The 23,984-nt window shown below is 37.2% G+C and overlaps 1 protein-coding gene across 1 annotated transcript in view; it reads right to left on the reverse strand.

Annotated features, from left to right (window-relative positions):
* LOC131428182 (inactive hydroxysteroid dehydrogenase-like protein 1) overlaps positions 1-11,543 on the reverse strand; it is a 37,595-nt gene extending 26,052 nt beyond the window's left edge. The window contains exons 1-2 of the mRNA XM_058591905.1: positions 10,705-11,543; positions 10,355-10,588 (exon numbers count right to left, since the gene is read on the reverse strand). Of these exons, the coding sequence (XP_058447888.1) occupies positions 10,355-10,588; positions 10,705-10,873 (403 nt within the window). The 5' untranslated portion in view covers positions 10,874-11,543. The remainder of the gene's footprint in view (positions 1-10,354; positions 10,589-10,704) is intronic.
* Between the last annotated feature and the right edge of the window lie 12,441 nt (positions 11,544-23,984).

The following is a 23,984-nucleotide window of genomic DNA, read 5'->3' on the forward strand; positions in this document are numbered from 1 at the left end:
TTTCGGCAATCACCAACACTACATACAATATCTGTCACAATTGACCTTGAGAACAGAATATGTTTTTGAACTTAGATTCAGCACGATAATAACTATCCAACAAGGTGTAGATTATTGAAATCCGTCCATTTTTAACGAAGATATTGATATTTTTGTGTAATCGATTTTTCGCCTTTTTCCAGTAGTAAGAGTTTTACGTGCTTGATAATATAGTGATGTTTCGGCTATGCACAGCACCCTTTTTCATGACGTTTCAATTTTAGCACTGTTCGTTTTTGTCGTCGTTACCGTTCGAACATGACATATGTATTAGAAAAATGGCAGTATTTTCAAAATTAAAACAATTTCATATTTGTATTGATTTATACTGCTTGCAAAAATAATTGCCAAAATTTACTAAGTTGTTAGACAGTGCAAAAGGTGTTGTAAAAACCGCAAAAACGATCTAGAAACTATTTTATAACTTCTCAAAAGAGGAATTGATTATAGCAGTAATGAAATATGTACTCATTGTTAAATTAATTACAATACCCTTATGAATTTTAATTGCAATTTAAAGGCATTCGAATTCTAGTTTGTTCATGTTGGTAATGAGAGCTGGGTTCACATCATTCCTCTCAAAACGAAAGGCTTTTAATATGAGCGCTAGTATGAATAAGTCGATTCGACTTGAATGTATGATGTCACCCCTGATCAAAATCAGCCAGCACTCAATGATCGAGGTAGTTCAGCAACTCGAATGCAAAAAATCAGCAGAACTTCAACAAAAATCATTGACTTACGCGCAAGGCGAACGACGCATCAAAAATCCACATAAAGCTAATTTACTTATGAGAACAGAATCCTTTTCCACAGTGGAAATCGGTTCAATAGCAATATTGATTGTGTTAGAAGGCTCAGTTTAAATAGCCGCATGCATGCATGCACTCCTATATCTCCTATACCCCTTAAAAATCACCTTTTTGAAAACAAGGATGTAGTCCTACGTCAAAATGTGCGATACCAAAGCAGTGAACAGTAGTAAAGAAATCTATGCTCATTCACATTTAATTAAATGTGGTACTTCCCAATAGCAAATTTTCGGGAATTGTCTCTCAGAGAGTTAATTTTTGGTTAAAATGGAGTCTACCCAATGAACAAATTAATCACGAAAATTATCCTTTTCATTCAATCCACAGTTTTAAAATAACCATTGTAAAGTTAAACATATTTTTGTTTTTGGAAAATCTAATTTTTGTTCTTTAAGAGGTTTGCAGGTTAGCTTTCTGAGAAATCAAGTGTATCCATAATCGAGAAGAGGGCGTCGCTTGCTCATGAAAAATAACTGTTACGGTTGTCGCTGAATGGTACTTCTGTATTCAAAATGGCAGTATAGTTTCACTTTCATGTGAATAAATGATAATGATAACGGTGGCATCTCATCGGATTTTGATAACAGTGTAATACTGACTACTTGTCCACCAATTTGAAATTGATCTTCAATGTCAACTTCTCTTTCTGAGCAGCCTAGATAGCCGTGTAGTGTCGGTAGCGGTTCTCAACTAGCACTACAGTCCACCTGTCCCGGTGTATAAGTCCACCAAACAGATAAGTCACGTGGCATCCGGCGAAACTATTTCAACCAAGAATTGATCAACTGGTTTCCTGTTCTATGTCGTAAAAAGCCACTAAAACGGAAGCTCACAAATCAAGGTGCATTTCCGTGCCGATGACTGAATGACTGCAGGAACCTAAAAAAGGCAGTCGTAAACGGCCCTTGCGGAGCACAAAACTCCGTGTCACAGTTAGACCGACTAATTGAAGGCATAAACAGAAAATATGTCTAATTTTCGGCATATTTGCCGTATAATTGGTTTTCCATATTCTTCATATTATATAAATTCCAGTGGAGCTAAAGCCACTAAAAGTAAATTCGTTTCTATTTATTTGCACTCATACAATACTTAGTTGTTTATAGTGACAGTTCATCACGCTGCCAAACGAAGTGTGATACCCTACATAATCTTTCTTATCTCTCTTGACCAATGACGATTAAGGATCGTTCATTGGTTCTACAAAGCAAAAAGATTTTGGAAAGGCTTTTTGAGATGGCTACGTAATTCACTCAAGTATCTGAGTTTCAAATGCGGGATGATGTAACTGTTGCATCTTCATTCTACGAGACAAGACCTTGTGAGATGGATGATGCAGTTGGGATTTCATCTGTCGTTAAAAATTCGGATGCTGGAAATTGTCAGTCATCGAACGAGTTTACTAGAGCTGGTACAACGAATGAAAGATCCAGCTTTATCACTGTCAACTAGTTGGATTAAGTGCAGGATTCGTTCTTAGGCTTCATTCAAACAATCCAGCAACTGCAAACTTGTGCTCAGACAACCGCATTTTTACCAGATTTGAATCTGAAAATGTCAAAATGGCTTTTTTTCCAAGCATCATTGCAGGATTCTGGTCAGAGCTCTGGTTGGACATTGCAACCAACAATCACATGGCTACTACCCAGCGTTCTGAGTATTATTTTTGTGATTTGTTTATGTGACTGTCCCGCATTAACGCAACTACTTATCCGGATTTTTGGTTCTCCATACATGGTTGAATCTGTGCATGGTAAGTTTGAACTGAAGGATATTCTATCGTTTCTCATCCGATATGGAAACGAGTCAGAGGAGTTCATCGTTCTTCCTGGAGTGAATGAATCCCTTCTGTTTTTAGGTTTGACATTCCTTAAGGGGTACCGAATTTACTTTAGTTCATCGCACGGCATCACGATTGATCATATCATGGCAATTGTATGAGTGCACATTGCTGCTATTTTGGCGCGTTCGATTTTGACATTTATCTCCCCTACGGGATTTGATGCGGACTCGCTTGAGGGCGCCATGCTCGATAAAAAAAGTTTGTTGCTTGCGATTCGTTCGTGAAATGTGCGAGCGGATATCTTGATAATATGATGTATTTGGTAATATTATCATCATATTATCAAGATAAAAAAATTTATATATTTTTTCCTGGAAAATCCACAACAAATTAATTGTACTAAATATTTTAACCACTTTTATCATGTTTCGGCGCTCCCTGGACGTTGGTGCTCGAGGTGGTTGCCTCACTCGCCTCATCCTCACTACAGATCTGGATTGCGCAGAACGTCTCAAACCCAATATAATCGAAATTTCTCAACTTAAACGCGTATAGCAACATTGTTAAAGTATTTCAATAGTACACTATTGAAAAACCTGTCTCATTTGACGCATGTCAACACCAGCCAATCTGAACGCGTTCTGAGGAAGAGAACAAAATATCTGCTGCTGTACAACAAATCGTTCGAGAAAAATGTTTCGAACAGTGCGCAGTGAATTCCACAATTTGGTCCTTCTGAAAGTCAGGAATGAATCCCGTACAGCATCCTGATAAAACATTTCAATGAAATGCAAATCCAAAATGAAATAATCGACATTAAAATTCTATATGCTGCTATTTTTATAGCCGTAAGGACCGCCCATTAGTGAAAAAGCTACAAATGAAATCACGTAAAAAGAAACCTCTTCACAAAAATTGGATCAGTTTGGATTCTATCGCCACTGCGAGCAGATGTATTTTGTGTTGTTTGCAAAGCTAGTTTCGCGTGCGACAAGAGCGTTTATGTCACAGCTGCTAGTCGTTTGCAGTCGAGCATCACACAAAATCAGCCGTTCTAATGGCTCTAAAAGTTTTCTAAAGAACTATTAGGATTTCTTGCTCGTAAATCGAAGGTAAATTTCCTCAGTTTAGTGCAAATCTAGAGCAGTTTGATTAGATTTGTGCACTTTTCCCTGTGTGAAATTCACAGTAATCGAGATCAAGTGAAGCCTTCTTTGTTTTTGCGAAAAAAGGGAATGCTTGCATAATTCATACAATTGATCAACTAATTGATATTCGGAAGTGTTAAGGAACATGTCATTTGTTTTCGTATTCACGACATCCACTTATGTCTCTGACATTACCCACCTGTCTTTTTCTGTAATACTTATGTGAAGTATAGGTGGCAAAGAATGAATTTATGAACTCTTAGTCCACACTTGTATCACGTAATACCTATGTAACTTTTTTCGTAGATTCTATAGAATAATCTTGTGAAATTTACACGAAGTTAATTTAAATTGTACTGTAAAATTACGTTCATCAGAACATTATCTTCATGTAATTGGTAAAGGGTGGGAGATCTTTTTCTAAAAATATTCAAAATAAAATTCAACACGAAATTGTGAAAGAATAAAAAATTGTTTAGCATTCTGAACGTGAAAACTTTGGAATGTTATAATCTTCATTTAAAATTAGCGAAACAATATCCTCAAGGCTTCGAAATTTTCCTAATTTGCAGAACATTGCAAATCTGAGCGCAAACGAATTCTTCTTCACAAGAAATTCGAAAATTTACGTTTCAAAAATTCCACACGCCGTTCCCCAAAACCTCCGATACAGTTTTCAGAAGACTTCCTAATCAATCGTTCATCTCAGAATTTTACCAACGAACAAACAAAACTTCTCAATCTTGTTAAATTATGCAATTTCTTCTAAAGTAAACCTCGAACAAGTTATTATAGACGTAGAAACAGGCCTAAATAACTGTAATCTTTCTTTTTCTCAAATTAATGATGCCAGAACTATTGCAGCTGATATCATTAAAAAACTTCATTGAAAAATCAACAAAATATGGGTGACAAAGAACTAGTGAAACAATTGCGGGAAAAGCCTGTATTTTATGTTAAGGCTGATAAGGGAAACAAAGTGGTAATAATGGACAAAAAAGATTATGACAATCTGATAACCCAAAAAATCAATGACGGCTCTTATAGGAAACAAAGAGCCGACCCCGTTCCAGATATTATTAAAAAAGTTGGTAAAAATCTTCATGAATGCAACCCAAACTTCGATATCAATTTCAGTAGTCTCAAAGTTTCTAATCCCTCTTTATACAAAATAAAAGGACTACCAAAGGTTCATAAACCTGATAACGAAACAAGGGAAATCATTTTTTCAGTAGGGGCCCAACTCAAAAAATCTCCAAATGGTTAGTAAAAGAATTCCAATCTATGCCAAAAAATTCTTCAGTAAATCAGTTCCTAACACACAGGTATTCGCTACTCAGCTTCAGAATTCAGGCGAAATCGAAGATGGCGAAATGCTTATTCCCAAGTGTCCCAGTGAAGGACTCAATCAATCTGTTGGAAGATAGGTTACTTCAACAAAATAGTAGTAGTTTATGGAAATGCAAAGTACGGTCTTATCTTACTCTAACCCGGCTTTGCATGGATGTAAATTATTTCAAATTCAGAGGGGAATTTTATAAACAATTACAAGGGGCACCAATGGGTAATCCACTCTCCCCGTTTTTATGTGAATTATTCATGGCAAACCTTGAAGAACTTTTAAATAAGCAGGGATTATTACCTAATCGCTGGTGGAGATACGTAGATGATATATTTTGCATCATCAAACGTAACGATTTATCGAACTTCTTAGAAATAATTAATAATTTACAAAAAAATATTAAATTCACCTATGAGGAAGAGAAAGACAACAGTTTACTTTTCTTGGATATTCTCTTTGTCCGGGAGGCAAAATCCTTAACTTTCGAAATATATAGAAAGCCTACCAATACGGACCGTGTCATACCAAATACTTCTAATCATTCCCATCAAGATAAAACGGCAGCATTTCACCATATGATTCACAGAATGCTATCCTTGCCCCTTAGAAAAGATGCTGCGATAAAAGAGAAAAACTTTATTTCCGAAATTGGAAAATTCAATGGATATCCAGAGCATACAATTCAAACCATATTCGATAAAAAATTAAGACTGTTGAAAAAACAATCACTTACGACTTTGACTCCCCTTCTGAAAATTTTAAAAGAATATCGGTGGACTTCAATCGAAATATTTCACACTCATTAAAATCAAAACTAAAAAAAATTGGTTTAGATTTAGTGTTCAGCAGTATGAACTACCAATTGAAAACTTTCCTAGTCATTTAGGGGTTAGCCTATGTTTGTGCTTAGGGCACATAACCGTTTTTACTTTTCTTTACGTTTCGTAACTTCAACTTGAACCGCTAATATATATTGGAGAAGCCAAGTGAAAGAAAAAGGCGGGTGGGTAATGTCAGAGACATAACTGGATGTCGTGAATACGAAAACAAATGACATGTTCCTTAACACTTCCGAATATCAATTAGTTGATCAATTGTATGAATTATGCAAGCATTCCCCTTTTCCACATTTTTCGCAAAAACAAAGAAGGCTTCACTTGATCTCAATTACTGTGAATTTCACACAGCGAAAAGTGCAAAAATTTAACCAAACTGTTCAACATTTGCACTAAACTGAGGATTTTTTCTTTCGATTTGCGAACAACACATCCTAATAGTTCTTCAGAAAACTTTTAGAGCCATTAGAACGGCTGATTTTTTATAATGCTTTCCATCGTTGCTTTTTCATCCATCGAAATGACTGGCAGCTGTGACGTAATCGCTCTTGTCGGAAGCGAAACTAGCTGTGCAGGCGACACAAAACACATCTGCTCGCAGTGGCGATAGAATCCAAACTGATTCAATTTTTGTTAAGAGATTTCCTTTTATGTGATTTCGTTTGTAGCTTTTTCACTAATGGGCGGTCCTAACGGCTATAAAAATAGCCGCATATCGAATTTTAATGTCGATTATTTCATTTCGGATTTGCATAATTTATTGAAAGAAACTATCAATATGCTGTAGGGATTCGTTTCTAGCAATCCGAAGGACCAAATTGAGGAACTCACTACGATATTCACCACTTTTCGGAACATTTTTCTTGAACGATTTGTTGTACAGCAGCAGCTATTTTCTTCTCTTCCTCAGAACGCGTTCTGATTGGCTGGTGTTGACATGGGTCAAATGAGATAGGTTCTCCAATAGTGTACTATTGAAATACTTCAATGCTTTTGCTATACACGTTTAAGTTGAAAAATTTCGATTCTATTGGTAGTTAGATTATATAAATCCTTCCACAGATCACTGAGCTATGAGCTTTCAAAATACGAGAAAGGCAAACGCGCCATATGAATTATCCTCTTTGATACTCGTTTATACCAAACATTTCAGAAAAGTTTAATTTTGAACTATGTGAGATTATGTCACACAACTGAAAATTTTATCATAAAATTGTGATCATATTTCCGATGGCATGTAGCAAAAATTATGTTGATTCGTTAGATACAACAAGAGATATTCACGATCAAAAACTTATCACTCTCTCAGAGGGTAAATTTTGATAGTAAAGTAAGTCGTATTCACGACAAAACTAACAGAAAAGATGAATTTTTTGGAAAAAGATGTCCAGCCAGCGACTGGCACCATTAAGAAGGTGACAAGCGATTATAAATACACTCTCCTACTCAATGCTTGATCGGAGAAATAGGTATAAAGCGAGAGAACTAGTGTTTGATGGACAGAGAAGATGTTTGGATGTGAGGTATCGGTCGGGTGACGGCCAGGATGTAGACCATGTTCGATGTACGTTGCTACTATGTCTGTTTCGAGTTTTGGAGTGGCTAAAACAAGATCAGAGTGGCGAAATGGTAGCGCGTATGCACGGAATGCATAAGAACGCAGGTTCGAGTCCTGTCTCTGAGCGTATCTTTTTCCAAAAAATTCATCTTTTCTGTTAGTTTTTCTTTCACTTGGCTTCTCCAATATATATTTCCGCTCAGTCATTGCAAAAAACCAAAAAAGAAAAGTAACTTTACTAGGTTCTACAAAAGATCCTACAGGGAATTTGAAAAAGTCTGGGGTATACAAAATCTCGTGTCCTCATTGCGATAAAATATACATCGGACAAACAAAGAGAACACTAGACATTCGTTTCAAGGAACATATCTCAGAAATAGTGAAAGCATCCAAAAAATTGGAAAAGGGACTACCACATCACTTCAAGTCAAAAGTAGCAGAACATGCCTTTTTTGAAGATCATGAACTCTCTACTAATGACATAAAAATCTTAAGACAAATTTCCAATCCATGAACATTAGATTCAGCAGAAAGTTTAAAAAATATTCAGAAACAACTCCATCTCTTTATTAAACCGAGACCAAGGGTATAGATCTTCTTGGCTTTTCCAGTTACTACCCATATACAAGATAAAAACAAACATAGAAAACACTTAACTCTTCCAGGTTTTCTGTTACTTGTTTTTTTTTTCTTTGCAATTTTTTTTTTGTTCCTTTTGTGGTTTACCTACTTACGTTTCTACCTACTTAGGTTTGTATAAAAGGAACTTCACTGCAGCAGTCTTTCAAGAAACTTATAAAACCGATACACTGAAGAAGGATGTAAATAACATTCCGAAATACGTATCTGTATTATAACTTTTGATACACTTTCGGAAAAATAGTGACTATGTGAGAGTGTAATGACGTGACATAGTGGAATTCAACGGTACAACAACAGTACTGTTAAAATAATTGTCACTAAATTCTATATTGCATCTTAGTAACGCATATAGGTATTAAAAATTAATAAATTACAAAGTCTTTTTTGGACATAACATTGCGATTGTTTATTTTTAAATGATATTAAATTTCGTGTCTGTTGATTCACTGGTGAAAAATATCAGAAATACAGAACGAAATGTTATAAATGTATGATCTGACCCTTTCTCAAGAGCAACTAAACTGAAGCAAATATTGTTCCTTTTGAAGAATGCATTCAGCTGGAACTAGTAGTCCCTGAAGGTTATATAAGTGGTTTTGTTAATCCACTGTTTGAATTATTTCAGACTGGTATCATTCTACGGGATTCAACACAATCCAGGGTATTTGCCTTTTGAATTGTAGAAAAAATTGAATTGTGTTTCAGTTTCGTATATTTGGTGCACAGAATTCGCGAAATACCGAATGGTCTAAGCAAATAAGTTGTTTGCTACATTTTATTATAAACTGTACTTATACTTGGTGTACTAATATTAGATCCGAAAGAATAATAGACATAACCGTTGATGAAACTAGCAATTATTTACCCTAAAATCACTATGATAAATACCGTAGAAGGGTCAAAAAAGGATTTGGCCTATGTAGTTTGTTCTAGGTTTTTTAACAGACGCCATATTGCGTTTGCATCCGAGCACAAAATGAACTTATGGTTGACATAATGAATTCACGTGACACATGAAAAATATGTGACAACAAAAATAATTCTGACATACGGTCCATTTCATATTCAATCAAGATCCGATGGTTGTTAAGAACGTAACGTAAACTCCGATGACAAAGCCATTTTTGGAATCTGCGTGATTTTGATAAATAAGATTACCGTGTGAATTTTTTTGACTTTTGAGGTATTTTGGCCCACTTTAGGATCTATTTTATTTTGGCCCACTTTGTAAAAATATCCACCAAATGATGTAACATCTTTGAAAACCCCTTCCGCAATAGGTAACTTAAAGTGATTAGCTTCAAATTGATGCAACATGGGTTACTTAACATCGGTTAAATCCATAAAGTTTTTTAGGTAGGCCAAAATATATGAAGTGGCCAAAATACCTCTGTTACCCTACTTATGTTGCACAATGTCTTGACAGATTTTATTTTCTTCAACCTGGTTTCTAATTCACCACTTAACACCGAAGACTTAAGCAATCTAATTTGCAAACCGTATGATGAAACTTTGACAGTATTCTAATGCCATTTTGTTCACTTCACCGTGCTAGGCTAGTGTTTCACTATTTATTACTGATTAGACTCACTCGAATTTGAATTCAGTCAAGACATTCATCCCTACTCTACATTGGTGTATAGAAACAGCGTACAAAATGAAAAGCAATTAATTATTATAAATATTTCTGATTCTATTAATTGATAGGTTTGGTTTCCCAATTGATCAATTAAACAACGTGAATTTCTAAATATACGCCCATTGACAGCCACGCGGAAAGAAACTGCATAGCAAGGAACGAAACCAAACGTGTAAAAATAATAATTGGGTGCATTGAATTAGAGAGTTGCGCGAATTAGAATGAATAGAAATTAATATCATCAGCAAAAAACTTTCTACCTCGTCTACCTACTCGAAGTCCACACTTGTTTACAACATTTCGTGAATTAACCTTTGCACTGACAATGACTTTTAAAAACAGATTCCAGCTTTTGGATTTATAATTTACTTTGTCGTTATCGCAAATTGAACCGCAAACAAGCGATAAATAACACAAACTCTAAAAATAAAATGTGATTAGGTTGAGCAATTCCTTCGTTTTCCTATCACTTTTTGACAACAGCTCGAGCCTATTCTGTTTTTTTTTTTCGGAAAGTTGATTTACTTTTGTAATGCTGAGTTTTATTACACTTACCCAAAATCCCTATCGGGATACCGGCCAGCTGCTGTTTGATATTGTCGTAGATGGGCCGGCCCTGTCCGAAGTCAGCGGCAATCCACTTTGTTTTGACCTGATAACGCTTTTCGATGTCGGCGGCTGTGGCCGTAAGTTTCTCGGCGGTCCGAGAGATCAGCACAATGTTGAGACCACGTGCGGCCAACTGGAATGCATACTGCTTGCCAATACCGTCGGTGCAACCGGTTATGACTGATGCGGTCGATGCCAGCGGTGAATAAAAATAAAACACATACACAATATATCAAAATAAATCAACAGGAAATACGGGGCCGATCGTTGCGGTCGGCTGAAGGATCCTCGCTTACCAGCCCATTTGCCGTACCGCTCGACCAGGCTTTTATTCTCGGTTGGCACAAAGTAGGGCATCAGCAGGGCCACAATAATTTGAACGAGCGATTTAAAGTTGTCGTACAGCCAGAACAGGAGAACTCCAAAACCCAGCACCGCCAGACCGATGACGCTTCCAGTGAACATTATTGCCTTGGTCCCTTCGTGCCAAGACGACAGCTCTACTAGCAGTATATACTATTTGAACACAAACACTCCTCTGAATACATTCAATGTCAGCCGGTTACCACTTTCTAGAAGCCGCCGCCGTCGCCGTCGTCACTTGCAATAATATCCTAAAAACCACAGTTGTACTCGAAACACACGACCAAAACCGCGACTCCTCACGAATAACGAACGCGACGCTCGTCCGGCGAGACACGGCACAAGACTGAACCGGGCTGAGCTCGCGCAGCTGATGATCGTCGGTGCGGCACGGAACTGATACAGTCGAACGAGAAGCAGCAGATCGCAAACACAAACAACATGCAGCTTCCACACAGCGAATCAATATGCAACCAAAGCCAGCAGCCGAATCCGAAACCCACCACGCGAGCCGCCGGTCGGATAACAAACACGAAAACTGTAATTGAAGACAGAACAAAAACACTCGCGAGGAAGGCCGGCTGCCACTGGAGCGTCTCGTGATGTAACCGCGAGGTTTGTTTTGATGCTTTTCTTGTGTGCGCCGAGCGATCCGCACCGAAAGTGAAAGTTAGCCGAAATCTTCACAGGAAACTGACTGATGTTTGATGTAGACTTATTTCCCAGCCGCCGTGATTTGTTGCTGAGCACAATCGGACTATCATGGATTCACTGACGGTTAGTGGATATGTCAATATTGTTATGCAAACGTTGTCATATGAATGGTGAGCATGCGCACTATCGCGGCACGGCTGTTTGCTGGTTGAATGAGGGGTGATACGATTTTTAATTGAATGGCGAGCGGCAAGTGGCCGTCAATTTGAAGACTGCTTTGGAAGTGCTACAGGTCGGCATTACATCGAGAACCTAATGCATACTAATTGTAAAGAACTGTAGAGCTGTTTTGAGCTAGCGCAGTAACTGCCTATTACGCAGAACTAGTTTCTATTAACTTTGAGGGGTCATTTTAAATGTCACATCAAAAGTTCATTTAAGTCGGATGTTTCTAAATCTTTCTAAATAAACATCTATTAGCTGCACAGACAAAATAATAAAATTTAAAGGTAACATAATTCTACAAACGATATAATTCATAACTACTTAACTTTTCATATGACGCAATATTCTACTCGTCCAGAATTTTACTGGCTTCGAACGTAATTTACTACCAAGTTTCGCCGTATGGATTTATATGCATCAATTATTCATCAATCATATATGGGTTTCTGTGGTTCAGTCGATTAACTGACGTGCTTTGTGATCAAATGTTTTTCGGTTCAAGTTGCTATCGATCTTTTGTTTTTTTTTATTCGATTTCAAACGATGTAGTTTTCGAATTACACGCTCCACTTATGTGCATTTTAAAAGATGTAAAATCACAAGATAATAAAATGTAAAATCACAAAATCAAACTGTGTGGATTTTTGCAAAGCTAGTTTCTTCAAGCTACCTCTCCAAGTCCGTACACTGGACTTAACGCCATCCATCAATTGCCATCTTTCTTACACACTTTCTTCAAATCCTTGTTTTTGAACAGCTTCCTACACTAAAAAAAAAATTGAATTTTGTAGGTGACTTAATCCATCATACGATGTATTTCATAAAGACCTAATTTGTCAAATGACGGAAAATTTTATTTGTAATGACGTAATGTTAGATAAGCTTGAATTTTACTGATTTCGACTGTAACTTGCGTTCTGCTAGCAGGTGCACCTTTTACAAGCCAAGCAGATGCATGCTTCTGTGGCTCAGTTGCTTAACAGACGTACTGGCGATCCAATAATTCTCGGTTCAAGTCGCGGTGGGTTGCTACGAAATTCTTTTTTTTTTATTTCAATGAATTTCATGTCATGGAGTTTTAGACACAATATTAAATGTTCTTCCACGTAAATTTGCGTGAATTGCGACGCTACATTTATGTGCATCTAATAAGATGTAAAAATTTCATGACATGAAATTCATTGAAATAAAAAAAATATAATTTTGTAGCAACCCACCGCGACTTGAACCGAGAATCATTGGGTCGCAAGTTCGTCTGATAATCGACTGAGCCACAGAAGCACTCATCTGCTTGTCCGGTAAAAGGTGCATTTAAATTCGTACAGTCGCACCTGCTAGCAGAACGCAAGTTACAGTCGAAACCAGTAAAATTCAAGCTCATCTAACATTAACAGATCGGCTGAAAAGTTCGTATCGTTTCTATGAGAGGGCGCCACTAGAATTAAATCCATACCATTTTCAGCTGTCTGATTATTAGTTTGTGAGATATTGCATTTTTAGTGAAGTTACTTTTGTTATTGTGAAAATAAAGGAAAAAAATGAATTTCGTGTGTTGATGAAACACTACTTTTTGATGAAAAAAAGTGCCGCCTATACCAAAAAATGGCTTGATGAGTGTTATCCAGACTCTGCACCGGGCGAAGCAACAATTCGTAAGTGGTTTGCAAAATTTCGTACTGGTCATATGAGCACCGAAGACGATGAACGCAGTGGACGTCCGAAAGAGGCTGTTACCGATGAAAACGTGAAAAAAATCCACAACATGATTTTCAATGACCGTAAAGTGAAGTTGATCGAGATAGCTGACACCCTAAAGATATCAAAGGAACGTGTTGGACATATTATTCACGAATATTTGGATATGAGAAAGCTTTGTGCAAAATGGGTGCCGCGTGAGCTCACAATCGATCAAAAACAACAACGAATTGATGATTCTGAGCAGTGTTTGGAGCTGGTATATCGAAATAAAACCGATTTTTTTCGTCGATATATAACAATGGACGAAATATGGCTCCATCACTTTACTCCGGAGTCCAATCGACAGTCAGCTGAGTGAACTGCACGCGATGAACCGAACCCAAAGCGTGGAAAGACTCAACAATCGACCGGTAAGGTTATGGCGTCTGTATTTTGGGATTCGCATGGTATAATTTTCATCGACTACCTTGAAAAGGGAAAAACCATCAACAGTCACTATTATATAGCGTTATTAGAGCGTTTGAAGGACGAAATTTAAAAAAAAAACGGCCTCATTTGAAGAAGAAAAAAGTTTTGTTTCATCAAGACAATGGACCGTGTCACAAGTCGATGAAAACCATGCTGAAATTGAACGAATTGGGCTTCGAATTGCTCCCTCATCCACCGTATTCTCCAGATTTGGCCCCCAGTGACTTTTTCCTGTTTTCAGACCTCAAGAGAATGCTCGCTGGTAAAAAATTTAGAAGCAATGAAGAGGTAATCGCTGAAACTGAGGCCTATTTTGAGGCAAAGGACAAATCGTACTACAAAAATGGTATCGAAAAGTTGGAAGATCGCTACAATCGCTGTATCGCCTCTGATGGCAATTATGTTGAATAATAAAAACGAATTTTGGCAAAAAAATGTGTGTTTCTATTAAACGATACGAACTTTTCAGCCGAACTGATAAATCATTACAAATAAAATTTTCCGTCATTTGACAAATTAGGCCTTCATGTATTACATCGTATGAGTCACGTGTATTATTCAAATTTTTATGGTTTGTAAGAATGCCATTTACTGGAAGTGTCCAACATAGTTGAACCTATATCAATACAAACTTTTTGGCTTGAATGGATGTCGAACGTAAGGCATCAAATGGTATGTGATGCTGTAAAATACCGCGTCAGACAGATCATTTCGATCACATTTTGCTGCAAAGCACCGAGAAGCGTGTTTGGAATTGAACCGTCAACAACAACAACAAACAACAAAAAAATGCCGTTTAGGAAGTATATAGCAAATCGAATTCACTGCAACCGGCGTGAACGTAATACGGCTATCCGTGCCTAAAGTCTAATTGCCACGCTGGTTTCTTGCAAGGATGAACGGGTTTATTGTCGTGGTTGTTCGTTTACTTTGTCTACTTCGTTTGTTTGCTGAGGAAATTGAAATTCTTGAGAAAATTTGGTGAACAGTTCCGCGGAATGCAACCTTCGCGTGTTTGCGTCAATTGCGAAAAGCCAAATGTTCTAGTGCCATCTAAAGGCAGCATTGGAATCACAAAACATCGTAGTTTTTTTCATGAATCATCCATTCAACGGCTATTTGAAATAGTTGGTAGTGTATCCGGTATGGTTCTTCTTTTTGTGTGTGTGTGTGTTTGCTAGCTCGATCTCATCACGTTTTGGAAACAGACAGCATTAATTAAATCTGCGACGGAGTGAGCAGATAGCTCTCGTTAGAGTCCAGCCTCACCTAGCGTGGTTATAAGCAGCATTTTGATGAAGTACAGCATGACCAATGCGAAAATTAGAAGTCAGAAATAATTTATTTTCGGTGGATAACCCGCTGTTTACTTGTTTTTAGAGCGCTAGGGTCAAGTAATTAACGTAACATGAAACCTTGCTACAAATTAGTGATCTTCTCTTGCAACCGAGTCTACAGTCTGTATTCAACGCATAAAATTGGACTCCGCAAAAATCGATCCAATCTATCTAAAGATTCCCTATATCAATTCAATATAATTTCTAAAACTAGCAAGTTAGATTGAAAGTTCATTTCTTCTCGTTTATTTAACAGGTGACAGGCTCGTACCCAGGATTTCGTTTCGGAAGTGGCTCTAAAAAAATGTTACTGAAGATTACTCATGAATTTAACTCTTGGTGTGCCATTTACTGGCGTTTTTAACTTCATTATGAAGTATTCGAATAATATTTGTGACTGTCCCCGAGAGAAGCCTATTGTATTACATTTATTTATTTATTATAGAACGACAATCCACAAGACTTGTGATGAATCCATATATTCTGAGATCACTTTAAATGAAGACAATTCACTGCATAAAGTAGCACAGCCGATTCGTGGAGAACGGAAAAAATCTTCTAAATTTATACGTCATGCTAGTAGATGGTCATACAAAATTATTTTGGCTATACTGGTTTCGGATTCAGGTTCCGGAAGTAGTGGTCTTCCAAAACAAAACTCTCATAAATTTCTCAGAGATAAATTAACGCTAATAGCACGAGGAAGCCAAATCAGGTGAACGTGAGTGATGCCCAAGTAATATAAACCTATACCGTTGAATTTAACCATGGTAGCGACGCTCATGTGCTTCGTGTAAGCCCATTTTACAGCGATTTCGGTTTTCAATCGCTTCATAAATGCACGATAATACGGTTTTTTATCTGATTTGAGGTAGTCCTCCAAAAGTACACTATGCCGAACCCAGAAAACCGATATTGTGATTTTTCCGTCCTATTGAGTCGCCCTACGAGACACTCGTGCCGCTTCAAAACACTCGTGCTGACTTCAGTCTATTGTCGGGTAATCATTCTGTTCTCAGGCGTATAATAATGGATTCAGCCAAACATGTATTCGAAGTGCGCTTGCGTTCGTCTTTCAAGCCCTAAATCAGTATGTGCGGGATCCAGCGGCTGAATATCTTTCTCATCTGCAGAATCTTGCTCAACTAAAGCATGCTCGCGCACTTTCTTTTTCCGGTCGTCCAGCACCTTTTTTTGTATTATTATTGTTATTTATTTTGACTCTGTTCTGTTTCGTAAGACCTATCGTTGGGTGCTTTCTCGGCAGTGAAATTTTTGACTATCACGTAACTCTGAAAACCTTTATCTCACGGTGTAATCTACAGGATCAACAGCTTCATAATATTTCTCAAGCTGATCTCTGATTTCGGGAGAAAACTTGCAGAAGAGTAACGCATAAAATGCTTCGTAACGCCTAAAACCTGTTTAAAGTAACGAATGTAACGCTTCGTAACGCCTACAACTCACAAAAAACTAACCCATGTAACACTTCATGACGCCAAAAACTTCTACCGAGTAACACATGTCACGTTTCGTAACGCCTGTAACCTACAAAAAGTAACGCTTCGTAACGCATGTAACAAACAAAATGTAACACTTCGTAAGGCCTTAAATTTACTGAAAAATAACTTGAAATTTACAAACGAGTAACGTCTATAACTTATAAAATATAACGCCAATAACTTACAAAAAAATAACGCTTCGTAATGCTTTTTACTCACAAAACAGTAACGCATGTAACGTTTCGTAACACCTATAACTTACAAAAAAGTAACGCATGTAACGCATGGTAACGTGTATACCTATACAAAATAATGCCTAGAAGTTACAAAAAGTAACGCTTCGTAACGCTCAGTAACGCCTATAACTTACAAAAAAGTAACGTAACGTTTATAACTTACAAACACGTAACACATGTAACGCTTAGTAACGTCTATAAATTATACAAAAATAACGCTTACAACTTACAAAAAATAACGCATGTAACGCTTGATAACACCTTTAGCTCACAAAAAATAACGCATGTAACGTTTCGTAACGACTATTACTTACAAAACAATAACGCATGTAATACTTCGTAATGCCTTTATCTCACAAAAAAATAATGTATGTAACGCTTTGTAACGCCTATAACTTAAAAAAATAACGAATGTAACGCTTAGTAACGCCTTTAGCTCCCAAAAAATAACGCATGTAACGTTTCGTAACGCCTATTACTTACAAAATAATAACGCATAAAATGCTTCGTAATGCCTTTAACTCACAAAAAGTAATATATGTAACGCTTCGTAACGTTTATAACTTACAAACAAGTAACGCGTGTAACGCTAAGTAAAGTCTTTAACTTATATGAAATAACGCTTACAACTTACAAAAATAACGCATGTGACGCCTTTAGCTCACAAAAAATAACGCATGTAACGCTCCGTAATGTCTAATACATACTAAAAGTAACGCATGTAACACTTCCTAATTCCTATGACTCACAAAAAAGTAACGAATGTAATGCTTCGTAACGCCTAAAACTTACAAAAAGGTATCGCATGTATCGCTTCGTAATGCCTTTAGCTCACAAAAATGTAAGGTATGTAACGCTTCGTAACGTTTATAACTTACAAACACGTAACGCATGTAACGCTTAGTAACGTCTATGACTTATAAAATAACGCTTGCAACTTACAAAAAATAACGCATGTAACGCTTGGTAACGCCTTTAGCTCACAAAAAAGTAACGCATGTAACACTCCGTAACGTCTATTACATACTAAAAGTAACGCATGTAACACTTCCTAATTCCTATGATTCACAAAAAAACGAATTCAACGCTTCGTAACTCCCATTACTTACAAAAAATAACGCATGTAACACTTTGTAATGCCTTTAACTCACAAAAAATAACGCATGTAACGTTTGGTAACGCTTATAACTTACTAAAAGTAACGCATATAACGCTTCGTAACACCTATGACTCACAAAAAAGTAACGAATTTAACGCTTCGTAACTCCTATTACTTACAAAAAATAACGCATATAACACTTCATAATGCCTTTAACTCACAAAAAAGTAACGTATGTAACGCTTCGTAACGCCTATAACTTACATAAAGTAGCGCATGTAACGCTTAGTAACGTCTATAACTTATAAAAAATAACGCCTATAACTTACAAAACAGTAACGCATGGAACGCTTGGTAACGTCTTTAGCTCACAAAAAAGTAACGCATGTAACACTCCGTAACGTCTATAACTTACCAAAAAAAACGCATTTAACACTTCGTAACACATACCTTCCATAAGAGTAACGCATCGAAACTCATTTACCGCAAGAATCTAACTCATAGAACGGTTTTTAACATTCATAATTTCCTAAAAATAACACTCAATTTAAAAAAATTATCGGATGCAACGCTTTCTAGCCTCTTTAATTTAACGTTACGTTTCCTAACTCACGATGATTTCAAGCGAAACGCTTCGTCAAATGGAACATTTTTCCATATTGGGGACGGGTATAGCGTGATGGGTAAATCGCTGCCTTTCACGCAACCTCCCAACCCCGCACATAAGATTAGAAAGCTTATCTAATCCCAAAAGGTGAATGACCTATACGTTGACTCAGATAGGCTTCAAAAAACTTCGTAACGTATATAGCTTCATAAACTAAACTACTATTTTATAATTATCATTATTGTCATTTATTCAAACCCGGCTTCATCCTCCATTTTATGTGATTATGACTCTGTTCTGCTTCGTATGACCTGCCGCTGCGTGCTTCATCGGCAGTGGAGTTAATCACGTAACTCTGAAAACTTCTATCGCACGGTGTAATCGACAGGATCAACAACCCCATATTTTTTTTTCTTTTCTATTTCTGATTTCGGGAGGCGCCAGGACCCCCTCTCTGGGGACGTGACTGTCCTACGGGAAAAAACAAACTATTCAAATAAAAAGAGAGAATTGAGATGATTTTCTCACTATGTCACATATCTTCACACAGTGTGTGATGAGGAATAGAATAAGTTTTAGAAAAATCTCTCTCTTTTTTATTTAAAATCGAAATTAATCAAGACTGATGCTTGTTTTGAACACAAACAAAATTGGTATTTCTGACACTATATAATACTCCATTCGCTGTTAGCTACCGATCGTATACATCATCCAAATCATTACCATAGATCTAGTACTTACTAAACATAACCATTACGTGAGAAACCAACAACATTGATGCTATGAAAAGATACGCTTCTCTGAACGCTAAATGCTGCAATTAACTTTGTGCAGGAAAATTATAGTGTTGGAGGCATTTAAAGTTCGGTTTTCGCTGAAACTGCTTCAAGGTGGCAGAATTAACATAATCAGATCACGGTGGTACCGATTATGATCTGTTCGCGGTTGTGTGCCCCGGCGTGGTTTTTCGAATGCGTGACACGATGCAGTTGCATTTTTCGACTCTTAATCCAGTCACATTCATTCGTAATTTGCTAGAACATGTAAATTTGCTAGAACATGTAATTGCTAGAACATGTAAATTTCTAAGATTTATTTTCCGCTAGCTTATTAGTGTAAGTCATCATATTTTAGATTCTATCTGCAGACGAGAACCGGTCTAGCACATTACGTTAAGGAAGTCATTACCTCTCCAAATCCAATCCAAACATTATGATCTGATGTAAAGACTGTCCATGAAAGTATGGACGCAACCAAAAACCGCTGCCATTTTGCAATGGTTCAGAATCTGTCAATTTTTATGGCTCTCTTCTCTAACCACTTGTGAAGATGTTTATTCGTTTTCATTAGTTTGTTTCGAAATGCGTGGACTTTCAGCAGAACAACGTCGATAAATTGTGTACAAATGGTGCACAGAACGCGTACTGTTCTTTGAGAAAGATAGCAAAAATGGAAAGAGTAAGTGAAAAAGCCGTGCGAAATGCAATCAGGAAGTTCGGTGACGATAAACCGAAAACGGGTCGAAAAAAAGGTCCTGATAACCCATCGATCAGGCCGAGGGTTCGAAAGCTGTACAATACGATTCTTGCTGGAAATTTGAACTGAATAATCATGGACGACGAAACCTACGTGAAACTCGATTACAAATCCTTGCCGGGACCACACTATTATACGGTGCGAGAAGTGCAAGTGTTAAACCAGTCCGAGGCATCGATTGAAGTCGGAAAATTTGGTAAGAAAGCTATGGTCTGGCAAGCAATTTGTAGCTGCGGTAAGATTTAGAAACCCTTCATGACCACTGCTTCAATGAACAGCGAAATCTACATCAAGGAATGTTTACAAAAACGACTTCTACCTATGATTCGAAGCCACAAGGATCCTGTTGTCTTCTGGCTAGATCTTGCTTCTTGTCACTCCTCGAAATCAACGGTAGAATGGTGTACTACAAAAAATGTCACTTTCGTCGCAAAAGACACGAATCCACCAAATTGCCCACAACTTCAACCAATTGAGGAATTTTGGGCATTAACGAAGGCACATCTTAGGAAACATGTCTTGGTAGCCGAAACCATTCAACAGTTCGAAAAAGATTGGAAAAAAGTGTCAAAACTTGTCGCCAAGAAGTCTGTACGGAATCTAATGAGGAACGTTCGCAAGAATGGCTAAGTAGCAAATCTTGAGAATAATACTCTGTTGTTGTAGTCTAATATTATCAGTATATCGAATAAAATTTGAATATCTAACACTTGTGAATTATTTACAGCGAAATTAAAGTGCATCCATACTTTCTGGGACAGTCTTTAATTAACCAAGACGATGTTTGTTAATTCATTGAGTTGTCGCCACGAGTTTAAGGCATAAATTATTGCTCTGGATGAACCGAACAAAAACAAATAAACTCATTTAGATGTGGTTTCTGAAAGTATGCTGCTTTAGGTGGCGTCCATCATTCCATTTCAACGTAGTCGAAAATAGGCTTTTTAGTTAGCAGCAAGAAGAAAAAAGCATTAGTTTATAATAAAAATAAAAATAATAATAATAATAATAATAATAATAATAATAATAATAATAATAATAATAATAATAATAATAATAATGATAATAATAATAATAATAATAATAATAATAATAATAATAATAATAATAATAATGATAATAATAATAATAATAATAATAATAATAATAATAATAATAATAATAATAATAATGATAATAATAATAATAATAATAATAATAATAATAATAATAATAATAATAATAATAATAATAATAATAATAATATTAATAATGATAATAATAATAATTTTTATGAAAGCGTTCGTTATGAAAAGTGACGAGTTGAGTTAGTTCAGCACGCAGGCTCTGAATTCTAAACCCATATTTCAGAACTAAGCTCTAAAACTTGAAGACGATTTTTCGCCATGACTACCAGAATGGGTTGTATAGAGTACAGTAAAGTAAATTTCCGCAAAATTCTTTAGGAGTATTATTATGGTTCTAAAAAGAACCGAAAAGAAGAAGTCTGGAATAAAGAACTGGATCCTGAGACCAAGAACTAAACCTCTCTGAGCAGCCTAGATAGCCGTGTAGTGTCGGTAGCGGTTTCCCAACTGGCTAAGAATAACGCTACGGTCCACCTGTACCGGTGGTATAAGTCCACCAAACAGGTAAGCCGTGTGGCATCCGGCGGAATTATTTTTTACCAAGAATTGATCCACTGGTTTCCTGTTCCATGTCGTAAAAGGCCACAAAAATAGGAACTCCTAAGTCAAGGTGTATTTCCGTGCCGATGGCTGGATGGCTGCAGGAGGTTAAACAATGCAGTCGTGAACGGAATATCTTGGGGTTTTCCCTTACTGTGTTAAGCGAAGCTCTGGCACAGTGGACGACTTCTTTCTTCGCAACTCGTGGGATTTAAATGATTAAAACATTTAAAAAAATCCTAACATGGTTCGCTATAGGCGATTATAAGCCAATATATTTGGTTTCTTCTAGTTGTTGTACGATAAGTGCTGGAGGTGGAATGTTCGTTTATCTAATTGATAATGGTTAGAGTGGCACAAATCAATCTTCAGCATAAACGTACAGCAACTATGAATCTATCCAGACTTCTGCAAGAAGGTGAAGCTTCTATAGCTTTGGTTCAAGAACCATATTTCCAAAAGGGAAACTTCTACGTTGGAAAATTGTTGAACCCAGTCTTTGTTGCCTTCAACAAGACCGGTATGACTAATCCACGTGAAATGCCTCGAGCAAATAGTGCTCTCGATGTTTCTCTCATATCGGAGCTCACAACTCGGGATATTTGTGCTGTCACAGTTGGTATGACTACTGATGGCATAGACAGGAAATATGTCTATTGTTCGGCATATTTGCCGCATAACCAACCTTTGCCAAGCGATGACTTCAAAAAGGTTGTATCATACTGCTGCAAGAGTGATTTACCGCTTGTAATCGGCAGTGACATAAATGCTCACCATATCATTTGGGGCAGCACAGATATAAATTCGAGAGGCTCTGATATGATGGAATTTGTGAACAGTACAAACCTGCACATAGTCAATGCAGGAAACCGTCCAACTTTTGCGAGATCTGGAAGAGTTTTGGACGTAACTCTCTGCTCTGATAGAATTGCGCATGAGTTGGTGAATTGGCTCGTCTCCGATGAGCTCGAACCTTCGTTGTCTGATCATAAGTACATCTTCTTCGATCATTCAAACGTTAAATTTGATATTATCACATATCGTAATCCCAAATCTACAAACTGTCCACCAGATTTTACGGGTACCAACCAACAATTGAAACCCCAATTGATTTGGAAAATGTTGTCGACGAGACAAATTCACTCATAGTTGCAGCATATGAAGAGGCTTGTCCACTACGGATTGTGCGAGCTACTAGAGGAACTCCTTGGTGGAATGCTGAACTTGCTAGACTAAGAAAACTATGCAGAAGAGCTTGGAACCACCGACGCAGAGATGGGTCGGAGGCATTCGTGTCGGCTCGAAGGGCTTACAAAAATGCTCTTCGATCATCTGAGCGAAGTGGTTGGAAAAGCCTCTGCACAAATGTCTCTAGTCTCAACGAGGCTATCAGGAATCAGAACAAATTGGCTCAAATGGCACGTTCCCCTTGATATTTGGAGATTTGTGCCTCAAGAGTTTTGCTCCGTACAGGTCTCCTGGAAAAGATAGAGTTTTCCCAGTATTACTGCAGAAAGGGTATGAACATTTCAAACATGTTTTGAAGAAAATACTTACTTTTAGTCTTGCGACTGGATATATTCCAAGAGCCTGGCAGGAAATAATTGTCAAATTTATTCCCAAAGGCGGTCACGACACTTATGAGGAAGCGAAGAGTTTCAGGCCTATTAGTCTAAGCTCATTTCTTCTTAAAACAATGGAACGCATAGTAGATCACTATATCAGGAATGTTAGTTTGGGCGTGCATCCGCTACATGGAATGCAACATGCTTACCAGCGTGGAAAGTCCACTACAACTTTGTTACATGATGTTGTGTACAACATTGAAAAAGCTTTCTCACAAAAGCAATCTTGCTTGGGAGTTTTCTTAGATATTGAAGGTGCTTTTGATAACGTGTCTTTGAATTCAATTCTGGAAGCAGCCCGTGGTCATGGCATACCTTCAAGTATCACAAATTGGATACACGCAATGCTTAGCAATCGACTTGTTTGTTCATCGCTTCGGCAAGCAGAGATTAGAAAACTGAGTGTCTGTGGGTGTCCTCAAGGTGGTGTACTATCCCCACTTTTATGGATCCTAGTCGCTGATGGTTTGTTAAGGAAACTTAATAACCTTGGATTTCCGACTTATGGTTTTGCCGACGATTATCATATATTTATGACCGGTACAAGCATTACCACTCT

The sequence above is a fragment of the Malaya genurostris genome, chromosome 2 (genome assembly GCF_030247185.1).
Source record: "Malaya genurostris strain Urasoe2022 chromosome 2, Malgen_1.1, whole genome shotgun sequence".
In the NCBI taxonomy this organism is placed as follows: domain Eukaryota; kingdom Metazoa; phylum Arthropoda; class Insecta; order Diptera; family Culicidae; genus Malaya; species Malaya genurostris.